This window comes from Arachis stenosperma, chromosome 1, assembly GCF_014773155.1.
Source record: "Arachis stenosperma cultivar V10309 chromosome 1, arast.V10309.gnm1.PFL2, whole genome shotgun sequence".
Taxonomy (NCBI): domain Eukaryota; kingdom Viridiplantae; phylum Streptophyta; class Magnoliopsida; order Fabales; family Fabaceae; genus Arachis; species Arachis stenosperma.
The window spans coordinates 119,882,170-119,897,225 of record NC_080377.1 but is presented as its reverse complement, the minus strand read 5'-3'; the positions used below and the strand labels follow the sequence as shown (position 1 = coordinate 119,897,225).

At 29.9% G+C, this 15,056-nt stretch overlaps 1 protein-coding gene across 1 annotated transcript; it reads left to right on the top strand.

Moving 5' to 3' along the window:
• The first annotated feature begins 6,521 nt into the window (after positions 1–6,521).
• LOC130946162 (uncharacterized) lies at positions 6,522–8,079 on the top strand. Its single transcript, XM_057874840.1, has 5 exons — positions 6,522–6,656; positions 6,746–6,780; positions 6,871–6,952; positions 7,448–7,503; positions 7,617–8,079. The coding sequence occupies exons 1-5, from the start codon at positions 6,593–6,595 to the stop codon at positions 7,836–7,838; spliced, it is 459 nt and encodes a 152-aa protein (XP_057730823.1). The 5' UTR covers positions 6,522–6,592; the 3' UTR covers positions 7,839–8,079.
• Positions 8,080–15,056: the final 6,977 nt, after the last annotated feature.

Below are 15,056 nucleotides of genomic sequence, written 5' to 3'. Positions count from 1 at the left end.
TGTTATTATATGAATGAAAAACAATAACATAAAAATTAGTTGCTATCAAATCTTTTAACATTAAGTAGTGCACCAACTGTCTTCCATTTGAAATTATAGAGTGATCTTAACTAGTGTGAATCTCTTAAATCAATAATGGCTTTTGACGATAGGGAAAAGCATTGAAAAATAGAAATAGAACCTCTTCATGCATAGCAATTGTCACACATTACTCGTGCTTGATCTATACATATATACATAGAAAGCGATTACTTGCGGAAAGAACTAAAGTCTTGTCATTCACATGATGAATTGGAAGAGGGGGCCTTATATTATTATTGTACCTTCCATAACTCCATAACCCTATGGGACAATATATCTTCACTCCCATGTGCCAATGCGATATATATAATGGACAACAACATGTGCCTATGTGTGAGGGAGTCACAACATTATATATACTATACTATGCATATTCACATGTGTTGTTTTATATATTTTTAATATATATTTTATACGAATAAATTATTTATTTGATAATTAATTTAAGTATGTATTAAATTAAATTAGTTATTTTAATTTACTATTGTATCTTTTAAGAATGAACATGAAGCATTTGATTTTTTGAAAATCAAATTGGCAAATACAATGATACTTTTTGTGCTTAAACAACTTAAATACAATGTCGAAGCTACTATAAGAATTGTATACATAAAATCATAGGACAAAACTGACCCTAGTATATATTTACTATGAGGTGTGTGTTATATAGCAAGGTAACATGGGCCTTATCGGATTTGAGCTACAATTGAAGCAATGATGAAGGGACAAGCGCACAAAAAGTTCAAAGCATTTATTCCTCTGCATGACTTTGCATGAAATTTATTTAGTTTCCTGTGTTATATCAGAACCATGATCCTATTGTGCGTTGACTACCATTTCAACTTTTGTGAGAGTAGGGGTCTTTAGGCTCCTTTCTCTGTCTCTCCTTTAATTTCTTTTCACCATTATTATATTTGTTGTTCATATATTCGAACAAAAATATCTTATAATTTTAATTAATTAGTTTTCATGTTTAACGTAGCTAGAAATGTAAATTTTATTCGATAAGTTGACAATTTAAAAAGTTATAATACAATCACATTTATTCTATAAAAAGATATAAGTAGTAAATACAAAAACTAAATACATATAATTGAATAAGTTATATTCTCTATTTATGAATCCTTGTTGAAGTTTGAATAATGATTAAAATATATAATGATGACTCTACCCCACCACGTACCGTATAGTTTGAAATAGTTACTTGGTATGGAAGGTTCATGTATATGTGGAAAAAACGATGACTTATAGCTTATGGACTCTCTGTCTTTTCCATCCCCACAGGCATGAAGAAAGATTTGGCAATAAATTTGTATTTGTTTCTACCTCTCGTGAGAAATGATAGCTTCATTTCTGAGGGTAAAGATTTCATTTTTTTTAATTTAAATTAATAAATAAAAAAATACATAAATAATTATATCTCTAAAACATATTTTTACTAACCAAATTAATTATTTCAATGCAACCAGTCAAACCACATTTTTACATAAGTAAAAACAAAGAAATCAAATAATAATGTTAATACGAACTTATACATGGGTTACAAGTTATTATTCGGCCATAGACACTATAGATCGATGGTCAATTATCGACATTCAAACAAGTACTAAAACATCAAATACGTTATTAATCTCCACTTAAAACACTATTACTTGGAGATATAACGATTACCTTTTTCAAATATAAAGGAAATGGTAAAGAAATTGTTTGATTCATTACATTTTGCAAAACTTATTATTTATATACTGACTTGAGTGTTAGAGTGTCTTTTGCAGGTATCCACCCCTTATTTTTCTCAGTGTCGATGTATACAGAACGTTTGAAGACATTTATCGACGGATGAACTATAGACCGGCCAACCTCCACAAAAACAAATATAATTTATTTATTTTTTAAAACACTATTCTTTGTTTATTACTTTGAATTACTAGATAAGAGTCAAATAATAATTCCAATTGTCCTGGGCAGAAAGGTAGAGACAAATTAAAGAAACAAAATAAGGTTCAAAAGCAAGCAGTTAGAGTTGAACCAAGGGGCGTAGAAGAAACAATCAACGTCCATGATATCTGGAATATTATAATAAATACTCTATCACAAACTATAAACTAATAATCAAAGTACTTACCCTTTTGCTTAATTAACATAAGCATGCATCAAGTGTATATAATAAAGTGGTAGGAAAGTAGGATCTTGGTAGGTTTTGACGTTGGAAAAATCCCAAATAAATGTATAATAAAGAAATGATGAATACATACATACATCACCTAAGCTGGAATGTATGGTTATGAAGAGGCATATAATCAGAAATCAAGCTTCAAGATTTCAGTCTTCTATGCAGCAAGGAAACAAATGAAAGTGCATAACACTTTCAATTGTTTGGGCGGCAGTACCCAATAATTGTTATTCAATTTTGAAAAAGTGACCAACAGTGTCGGCCTTATGTTCTCTAACAAAACATGTCTTTCCACTCCCATGCTTTTCATTATTTTCTCATTCACACACCAAAACTTAATCACTCGTCTCTGTTTCTCTTGGCCCTGCTCTCGCTCCCTTGCAATAAATTATTTAAAAAAATTATATAATTAAACAAAAAAAAAAAAGAGAAACTGGGAATTTTAAAATATGTGGCTACTCATGCCAAGATTTTTTCATAGTAAAAAATAGTAAAATAATAATTTAACCAAATATATTAAATAATTTGACTGTTTTTACCTATTACTTTTACATAAAAATAACTTCATACGAGTATAATTATTTTTTGAAAGACGCGTAATAATAATCGATTGATAACTCTTTTAACACGGTAATTATGAGTTTAACTAGAAAGCGAATTTTTTTTACATATCAATCAATTATTTTGAAATTAATTATTGTTTTATTTTAAATTTTAAATTTTAATCTGAAATTATAAATTTAAAATTTTTAAAAAATTTTATACTTGTTATTCTTAATTTATCTATTGCCATCCATTGAAATAATTTGCGAAAGAACTCCCGTTCAACCTATGCATTTTTTGTCATTTTCAAGCTCGAATCCGATATATATTGACTTTGTAATAAGAGCCTTTTTCTCTTTTTTGTTTTGTGATTAGAGAATCATTACTAGCATTACTTGTTAATAAAAATTTGTACGTCGTAGTATGGTATTAATAAATTCATTGCTATGCGTCCCACAGATTAGATTTTTTTTTTTTTATTTGAACACATTAATAGAGTCAACAATAAATAATGTTTATTATTCCCCGATGATGATTTGGTGAAACAGTACTCGTATCGTGACTATAAGATTACGAAGCCAAGACATTCAGATAGAGATATAGAGATATAAAATTGTATCTAACAAATAAAATATAGATAAAAATATTGTGTTTAAAAATATTAAATTAATATATTTTATATCAATTCTGAAAAACAAAAGATAAAGAGATATTAACAAAAATACGACTTATTTTTTATTTTTTTTATTATTTTTGTTAGTTTTTTTATAATTATATTTTTTATTATTATATTTTTTAATTTTTTAATAAAAAATAAAAATAAATTAAATTTTATAATTTATTCTAATTTATTATAAAATAAAATACAAAAACACAAAAATTAATATTTCTATTTTTTAATTTGTGTCTTATTTTTTTTATCTTATTCGATTCTCAAAAATAAACCAACTTAAAATACATTATTAAGGGTTAAGACACACTTAATTAACTTGTGGACCGCAAATATACAAGCATGAGATATTTATAAATTAGACCTTATTTGATATGATGAAATATGTGGTAGCTGTTTAGTTTTACCAAAGCAACAGTAGTGACGATGTGTGGTACTAGATAGATGATATATAGATCCTGGCTTCTTCTTGAGAGCGACAATTATTCTTATCTCATGCATCTGCTCTTTCACACACACTTTTCTCACTCTTTCCCAACAATAATCTTAATTCATCGTAGCCTTATATTTAATCAATTCCATGTTATGTAATAGATAGTGTAACTATCATGCTAATTGTTGGTCTATTTTATTCGGACATACATATTTTGAGTAAACAGACAATGATATTAAAAATACATTTTCTTATATTTTAAGTTGTATTTATTTATAGGAGGAATAAAGTATAATATTTTACTTTATAATTTTTAAGTTAAACAAAAAAAATATATATGTAAGAAAAAATATTAAATAATAAAAGATTATACTTTACTAAACAATTAAAAAAAATTAAAAAAATCTACCCTCATTTATAAGTATAAAATATTAAAATAAAAATATAAAATTATTTTTAACAGCATAAATGCAAATATTATATTTTAAAATATCAATTTTTTTTAACAGAAAAAATATAAAAAAACTAATAAATAATAGCGTTTATTTTGTTGTTAAATTCAAATGCAGCTTTATATTTAAATTAGTATGAGTTGATTTTTGAATTTTTTACGCTAAAAAGCCTAAAAGTATTACACTGGCCTGGTAGGGTTGTCCGACAAAGAGGCATGTCCGAAGATTAGTGAATAATAGAATAGGATTAAAATTTGCAAGTATGGGTGCATGGTAACTAACAGTAAGTGTGAGTGATCTGATTGGAGAAAGCGCAAAGTAAGTGTGAGTGTTCCCGTGCAGGCCAGAGACGAAACAACACGCGTGAAATGGCGGTGCCCACGTGGTCAATGCTCTGCCATGTCACACTGAGATGTCGACGTCCACGTGGATTGCCCCATCATACCCACTAAACGACAAACTCCATATTTATTTATAATCAAGATTAAGACAATAATGTAACTATATAGTGATATAACAAGTGTTGGGGAAACCTAAGCTAACATAGGATATAATAACATACAAGCTGTCTTAAATCTTAACGTAAAATTGGACTGCCTCTATAAGTAGCTAGCTAGGTACGTAGCTATATAGAGCACAAGTGAAAATTTTTTTCACAAGGGTAAAAAACTTGCTCTTGTACCATTCTTGCACAAGACTGAACGAGACAACAACCCAAAGGCTCCAATTTGTAAACATGGAAATTAATTACATACAAAAAACAACAGTGAACCACTATTTGAATCCGCTGACATTCAATCTCTTCTAAGTTGGTAGTCCAATCTGTAGTGGATAAATTCGTGTTCAAATGCTGTATCAACTCTATTGTCTATTCATTCAATTTGCACCTTTAGTTTACGGAGAAGTATAAGTAGACAATGAAAATATTAAACAATGTGAATAATAGATATATCGGATATTTAATTTTATTTTAATTCATTATAAGGGTCTGTCGCTGGCCACTAATGGGATGGGTTGCTACATGCACAAAAGGCTGGTTCGAACCCCAACATTTACTTAAACGGACAAGTAAGTTGACCACTCGACCAACTCAATTTGATTTTTTGTTATAAATTCTTATCTATACAAAAATAAATGTGTATTTATTTATATATAAAAAAGTAGTAAATATTTATAAGACAACTCAAATTAAAAAAGTTTAACACTAAATAAAATGTTGTAAAGTACTGAAATAAATCATGAAGCAAAATTAGATCTTTAGATATTAATTAAGCATGATAACAAACTTAAATTATAATTTATATTCTAAAAGAATTTGTCTTGTAGATTCAATTTTCACTGTTGACATAAGAATATTTATATATAAGTATTTTTATGAATTTTGATGATGTTTAAAAACAAATTAAACCTTGGCCTACTTGATACGAATCTACATAAATTTTCTACCTAAACTTTAGATCGTTTATAACTGGTTCATGAAAGTCTTACCATGGTACAATTAACCCAAAAGACTGTAGCATTCTCTGACCCCAAATTAGAGAAAATGTACATTTTAATGTTTCAATGCTTTTCGTGTTTTGTTTGAACTCCCAGCCTTTCCTCTTAGAGCGAGCGTGTACCATTTTTTTTTTAACGATAAATAGTGATATTTACATTATTAGTATATATATTTTTTATGATATAAAAAATAATGTTTTTGGTCCTTTTCATTTTTATTCAACTACTTTGAGTTTGAGAAAGATAGTGAATATACAACATATATTTTTCCATTTTATTTTTTAATAATGCAATAAAAATCTATTAGAGGCCTAAACATAGATCCTTATCTGTATGTTTAACATTCTTTCCACCGCTTAAATCAAATTCTAAGCTAAGCCTTATTAGTACATACACACACCTAATTAAAAAACGAGCTTAAATAATGATTGGGAGTTGAAATGATTAATTAATTAATTAATTAGTCATGACTAATTTATTTATATTGACATACATATTGGTTGACAGTTTATCAATGAGTACCAGAAGGCAACAAATAAAAAACAAAGAAATAAAGGAAGAAGGAAAAAATCCAAATCCGAAATTTAAGTTAAAGTTGAATAATGTGGACCACCTAAAATGACTCTGATCTTTATATATATATATATAGCAAGCAGCCATCCCCATCTTCTTCCACCACCCATCAACTACTCAACACAACTTCCAAATTCTCTAATTAAGTTCTTCAAGAAGTTAATTAAACGATGATGAAGCCTTCTTTTGTAGCTTATCTTATTCTTTTGTCACTCATTCTTACAAGAGCTCAAGGTAATTAATTAATTAATCGCATCATATATCACCACTTCATCATTATTTCTACTTAATCTTGATTTATTTGTTTTATTTTGTGCATGCAGGGATTCGAGTTATAATGGAACATAACAAACAACATGTAGGTTCATACTTAAATTCCTCAGTTAGTTCATTTATTAATTATTAATTAGAAGTTTAATTAATTTGAATTATATATTTGTGAGTACAGAAAGAGAAAGAGGAGGAAAGTGCTGCTTTGTTGAAAAGAAGTAGTAATGGATGCAAATTCAAGGAAGAAGAAGAATGCACAGGTACCAACAAGAAGAAAAGAGTACACACAAATTCAAACAACCCCTTATCATACATTCATGAAGATTACTATCGACCTAGACGCCATAGACCTAGACACCATTAACACTTACTACACTTTAAACCTTCCTTATTATATATTATTACCAAAATTAAAGGATAATAATGTATTATTATTATTCATTAATTACCTTCCTGCAAGTTTTGCCCCAAGAAATTCATTCCATCTTATATTATCACAACTTCTAAGTCTTGTAGTTATACTGAAAAGAAATTAGTGCTACGCTAGATTTTGTTAATTATTATTCATTCATTTTAATTCCTCTGGTTTGGCTTAGCAATGCAAAATGCAACTACTTGATTTAGTTAATTAGTAGTTTAGTACTAATTAATTAATTAATCTCCCTATGTACCGTATAAAATTATATATAAGAGCATCAATTAATTACTATTAAGCATATTGAATATTATTGTTGTATGTTATTATGTTGGTGCAGGAAAGATAAAGAATAGGAAACTTGTTACCACTACTACCCTCACCACCATTTCAAAGGTTGGTTTATTATCATAGATCATAAAACAAACTAATAAACTAATTAAATAAAAAAAATTAAACCTTGGAATTTGTTATTTTTCCTCTTTATAATATATGCTCCATATGCACAGAATAATGATGAAGCTGATGAGCAGTACCTCCCAGCATTAAATAATGGAACCACAAGAAATTATATGAAAGTAGTGAATAATGAAGCAGAGGGTATAAAAGTAAATAAACAAGCTACTTCTTCAAAGAGCAAGAAGGATGATGAGAACTACTACCCTGACATGGAAGACATTGTTGAGATGGATTATTCTCCGGCAAGGAGAAAGCCTCCCATACACAACTGAGTCCTACTTAGGGAACACCACCATTTACATATACAATAATATTATTAATTCTTACTAGACAAAGTTTAATATATCATCTAATTAAAAAATCTTATAGTAGTATATATAATTTTATATATATTATATATGGACAGATCAGAGCCGAAGTTATTGGACACAGCATTACCGAAATGCTGCAGTTTTTTTAGGGTTAGGAATGATCATTTGTACATTATTATTATATTACTTGTTACCTTTATTCATTACCATCATATATTAATATTAATCTATATATCTTACATAGCTTTTTGCTACACATTAGGTTGTTAACTCCAAAAATCGCGAACTAGCGTCTTAATTAGGTTTAGACGAAGATTTTAGTATCAATTCTACTAAGTAAACAACGAAAATTGTTAACAATGTGAATAATAGGCTATATATCAGGTCTACTAAACATAAATAAATTTAATTAATTTAAATTTTAAATTTTAAAATTAAAATTAACTTTTTTTTAACCTATTGTTACGTTGTTTCTAAAAAAAATTGTTTTTCTATGCTAAAAGTATAAGGCTTACTTGTTTTTAATTTGATAACTTGAAAGAAATAGTAAAGTGGGGCAATAATAATAAACATACCAATTATTAATTTTATTTTTACAATAATATTAGAAAGATAAAAAAAATCAGAACTTATTTTATTATTTAATATTTGTTAATGGTTACAAATTATAATAATTATTGCATGAATGTTAAATAAGAGGCTGATTTTGGCTAATTTTTTTTACTTATGCTATGTGTACATTAAAATTAATTATTAGTATAAAATATATGTTGAAATATAAATATACATTAAAAAAAAAATTAAACCACACACACATATATTTATATACAAATACATTGGTAACTGATTTTAATGACTAATTTTAATGTGTAAATAGCATTTTTTTTTTGTTATCAAACATTTTTTGTTGTTTTTCATGTAACTAATAACTGTATGCTAAAATTAATAATCATATATTTATATATAAATACATATATTATTTAATTTATTTTTAATATATATTTTATACTAATAATGGTTGGGCTAAAAAATCTCCCCAAATAACACGGTCCAAAATGAAATTGCATGATCCATGCATAATGAAAAGAGTTCAAAAGTACTTGGCCTTTAATTACTACTACGTACTACAACCTGATGCCTTAGTCCTTAGGCTGAGCTAGAGGCAAGTTTGTATCCCCACATATACATTAATTATTGTGCAAACTTGTGGGTACAATTGCCGATTGACAATTGCAAAATGCAATTGCCGTTCTCTATCTACAAACACATACATACTAACTCATCCTACGACAGAGAGAGATAGATAGACAGTGATGTATGTGGATGTAGTGTGGGGATGCATGAATGCATGCAAGCGTGGTTTGTCTTTGCATGTTTCAAGAGCCAAGAGATTGAGGGAGAGGGAGTGAATTCAACAGGTCCTATTGTCGATGCTAGTATAAGCAATTGGGGCCACCGTGTTTCACATATTCATTGCAATGGTAACCATGGCCCCTTCTTTAATGTGGGCTCACATGTTATTAGACGGTGGATCATTCATGTCCAAAAGATGACCTCACTTTGATAATACCAAGAAGAAAAAAAAAAGTTCATTTTGATAAAATATACCCAGATACCTATTTAAGTTGAGTTAATCTAGTAATTTTATTTTACTAATCTGCTTAAATAAGTGTTAAGGATTTGAGTCATACTTTATATATGTAGTAATTTATTAGCTAAAAACAAACTCTTAAATAGAGCTTAGTACCGTGACGGATTAATCTTTGACTTACCAGATTGAGAAATACTGTGAAAAACCAATATATATATATATACACTACTTGTACAATATCCGTAGCTTATTCAACCACGTGACAGCTTCACGTTTAACAGAAAAAAAAACAAAACGCCTCTTTTCCTATTTCTTTATTCACTCTATCTCTCACATGTTTTTTATATTAGGTTAGGGTTTAAACAGAAGAGTACTCCTGCTCTTTTTTTCTTGTGCCCTACTCCTTCTCACTCTTTTACAATGATGAAAATCCAGAGGGTCTCCGAGTAGATCCTCGCCTCCCTCGAGGAACACAACACCGCCGCGCTCCTTTGAGTTTCCCATGCCACCCGTGATGTCATCCAACTCCGTGATGATGGCGTTTCCTTCTGCACCGCCATCTCCGCCATTCTTCAGAAGCTCAAGAAGGTACGTGTGTCTGCTATAATGTGCAATTTATTATGCCTAGATTTGAGATAAAATTGGAAATTTCATATTTATCTCGCTTTGAGCTAAAAAATTTTCAATCTCTCTCGATCTCTCTTCCAAACCCTAGGTTCTCAACCCCACCATCCATATTTTGGTTCGTATTTATTTTTAATTGTTGCTGTTTTTTTGTAATTTTTGTTGTTTAATTCTTTTTTACGCCAAAAAACTAACCTGATTGCGTTGATTGCAGTTTCTATCATGAAAGTCGCAAAGTGAAATGGCGAATTCATCAACAAAATCGATCTCGATCCCAATAAATATTGTTAGTTTTCGTTCCATTGTCGAATACTCTATCTTTGTTTTTTAGGATAAATTGGACGAAATAATTAGGGATTAGGGTTTACCAGTTCTGAGATATAAAAACTGTGAAGATAACAAATTGATTTGAAATTTAAGGCGTTAATATTTGAATTTAGATATAATTATTTCTTAAGTTATTTTCTGCTGGTATATATTTTTCTTAAATAATCTTAGACTATGTGCATTATTACAAATGACTATGTCTTCCAAGATTGAATTACTGTTATGAAAATTAGGTATCAAAATACCAAAAAATTTATTTGGTGCTAATTTTTTGTTGGAACTCAAATTTATTTGTTTAATTTATTGTTTCTTCAATTGTTGGCGCTCTTTTGAGACCTTGATAGCTACTCCCTAAGTGTTAGGTGCGCATGTAATTATAGGCAGCTTTGGCTTTGTTTTAAAATGGATCCTTTGTATTTATTCTTTAATGTATAGACACTTTTAGTTACTCCTTTTAATTATAAAGTCTAATTGTTATTTTTTTATTTATCTAAATGTATTTTTGCTTTCCTGTGATTGTTGTTAATGAGAGAAAAAAAAAGAACATTTTTAAAATATTGTTCACTTGTATTTTGGTTCCTAATTGTTCCATTTCTAACAATCAAAGATTACAACATAAATTTTGTAAGGATCATATCTAGGAATTATCTTTGATATCTTCAATCACATTAGAGAACTTTAATGCTAAACTATATACAAATTCTTCTATGGCAGTTGATAATTAATATGCACACAATCAATGCTGCTTTTCTCACAGGTGATAAGGCTTTGAATTTCTTGGTGAGTTTCTTTAATCCCATTAAAAAATTGTTCACTCTCTTTGTATCTTATCCTTCTTCTAATTACCTGCCTTCACCTCTTTAGCCGTTCTCTTGTTTCGAATTGGATACTTTTGCCTGTGTACAGTAACATATGTGATTTTCTAGTGGATGGTTCATGCTTGCATCTATCTCTGGTATGAGTCTTCATTGTTATTTTAGCCCCATTTTTGTAAAAACATCTTATGCATCATAGTTTAACCTCTAACATGACTATTTCTCTCTTGAAAAAAAAAACATGTGACCATATATATACATTCCTTGACTTGTCATTTTTTACAACTAGAAAATTGTTTAATATAGACAGATTTACAGATAGATTTAGTCTTCATTACAGACAGATTTTCGGTTATTGATGAATTTCGTCCCTCTGTAAAAACCTCGTCGAAAATTATTTACTGACAGAATTTTGCTAGTTACTGACAGATTTTCTCTCGATAAATTCTCCCCTCCATTTCCCTTGGGCGTCAAACTTTTCGACAGATTTTTCGTCGGTAATTAGAGACAAATTTTTTGACGAATTTTTCGTCGGTAATTAGAGACCAATTTTTCAACGAATTTTTCGTCGGTAATTAGAGACAGATTTTTCGATGAATTTTCTGTCGGTAATTAGCAACAGATTTTCGACAGATTTTTTGTCGGTAATTTGAGCCTTGGAATACCATTCCAAACACTGAATACATACAGAAAATTCGTCTGTAAATCCGTCAGTAAGATAAAATAGAATTTTTTTTAGATTTTTTCATTACAAAAAAACCTTTTTCATGCAAAATAAATATAAATTTAATAAATGTAAATTTGTATCTAATTTGTATTCGAATATTTATAATATTACAAAAAATAAACAAATTCATCGTATTATAAAACTAAAAGAAAAATATTATAAACAAGCAAGGCAATATAATTCAAAACATAAACAAAGCGTATTATCAACTATAATCCTCACTATATTGTTCAACCATACTTAAATTTCATTCTTTCCGTGTCACGAAATTTAACAATACTATAAGTGTCACGAAATTTAACAATACTATAATAGAGGTTAAAGCAAACATGATTCCGTGACAAAACATCCAACTCCCTACATATAAAAATTCTCATTATACGCCTTGTTTTCACCATAAACTCATGGGCAAGATGTTAAATTGGTGCTGGTTCAAGTGGATGCAAAACAATGCTTCTGTCCAAAGGATCTCCAGGAACAATAACCCAGTGATCAAAATCAAAGAGGCAAAATGCTTGACCTCAAGTGTGATATCTCAGGTCTGTCTCGAAACCAAAAAATTCAATCACGGGCAAGAAAGTCTGCATGGTGAGATTCAAAATAAGTAAAACAGATTGCTGGTGCACCAACAAATTCAGGCTTACTCAAGTTATCCTTATCATGGGAGCAACCTAAGAACAAGAAAAAACGCCAACTAAATCAGATTACAGGGAAAAGGTTAAAACCACCAACCTTAACAATATAAGCTGGGGTGCCTGCCTGCCTGGTTGAGGAACATCAGCTGTAACATGTCTACGCCTGCGAGATAACACAGTATAGATTGTAGATACACAATCTATTGGTGTTTGAATCTGATGGAAAGGTCCAAAAAAAGAATACCTTACAAGCATCAGTTAAATGGTAACATGACTTTTCTTAATAATATATTTAAAAGAAATGCAAAAGCAAGTATTGTTTTATTGACTTTTGGTGTTCGCCGGATCGTCGGTTAGAAATTCTCTTTCTTCCAAAAAGGGGAGGAAAGATGGAATTTAGCGTTGCATATATAATCCCAACCGACAAGGCGACTCACAACCAAAGTTTAGATTAGAGATGTCACAATTCAAAACCAATTTAAATCCGGGAGTAGAATTCGAATCGTCTCCCAAGGACTAGTAACCACAAGTGCACAATTTTGGTTGTGAAGGTAAAAGAGATTTTCAATAAAGAGATAAACAATTAAAGGAATGAAAGAACGCTCAAAATTGCAATTAATAAACTAATAAAGAAATTAAAAAACTATCTATGTAATATGGACAAGTAAGATATAAAAGTGATTGATGTATGTGTGAGTGTGTGATTCAAAGCATAAATGGATTCTTGGCTTGGGATGAACTAGGGGATCATTTCCTTGTTGTAACCACAACTATGACAATTATGATGGATTAATCTCACTTAGTTAACTTTTAACATCGAAGAGTAGGTCAAGTGAGCATAGTTGTTCTTAATCCACAAATCCTAACTCACTTGCTAATTGCCTTAGCAATAAGTTAGTGTTAGTGAAAACAAGAACAATTAACAATCCAAGAATTATCACTAAATATTAGACATTCCAACTTTAGGAACCCATATGCTCATTTTTCTTAAGCCAGGAGGTGGAAATTTAGCCCATAATCAAAATTGACATTTTCACAAACACTTGGTGGGCATAAACATTAGACATGGAAAATTTGAGAAACTGCTTGAAACTATGAGCAACAATTGATCAAAATCAACAATACTAACTCAAACAAGCATATAACAATCATCAATCATCAAAATCATTAACAAGAGATCGAAATTGCCAACAAGTATATATATTAACTATATGTCTTTAACTACAAGAAGAGTATCAAAATTGTAGCTATAAAAGGATGTAATTAAGAAATACTTACAATGGAGGCAAGCAAAAATCCAAGATCAAAAATGAAAAATGGCACATGAAATGTAAACCCTAATGGTGTTGAGAGAAAACTTAAAGAAAAATCTACCTAAAGCCTCCTACTATTATCTAAAAACTACTCCTAATGATATGCTATGTTCCTCCAAGTGTTGCCCCTCCAATATGAGTTCTAGGCCATCAGATTTAGCCTTCGAAGCCCCCAAAACGTGAGCCACGTGACTTTTAATGGAGTCACGCGCTGGTACCTGTGTGTGTGTGCGTACGCACACTGGCCAAATTCTCAGGCTGTGCATACGTACAAGAGGCTGTGCGCACGCACACTTCGCGATGCTTTTCTCCTTTGTTTCTTCATGCTTCCTCCCTCTTGCATGCTCTCCTTCCATTCTCACCAAGTCATTCCTATCTTTTACATCTGAAATCACTCACAAACAATACCAAGGTATCGAATGGAATGCAAATAGGATAAACTTGATCAAATTAAGCATAAAAGAGCATGTTTTCACAATCAAGCATAATTTAGGAGAAAAAATCAAAAGCGTGATATTTAAGGGAATAAGTGTAGGTTTATATGATGAAATCCACTCAGTTCTAACCAAAATTCATCCAAATGTGGATTCATCAATTCTCCCACACTTAAACACTAGCATATCCTCATGCTAATCACAATCAAAGGAGATGAACGGAAAGGGCAAACAACTTATTCAATGTCCTACTAGATGCATGCTACTATCCTAGATATTACTTATTCATGTATACTCTATTGAAATTTGGCAAAATAAACCATGAAATTCCAATCAATCCCAAGCAAGTCTTAGGCCAAGGCAAAGAGTCAATGAAATATGACTAACATCCAAAGAATTGAATTGAGATTTTCAATACTAACCCACAACTTGCAAGAAGATGCACTATAAAAGATGAGAACATAGAATTGAGCGATCAAACCCCTCACCAGATGTGTATACACTCGAATCGCTCAGTGTTTAGGGCTTAATCACTCAATTCTCCTTTAATCATGTTTTTCAAAGATTTGCAAATCAAACAATCAACTAATACTTGATGCATGAACACAAATATCATGAGGTCTTTGGAGGATTGTAATGGGGCTAGGATTAAGGTAGGATTAATATGGTTAAGTGGACTTAGTGAATCAGATCTTTGATTAGCTCAAGCAAAC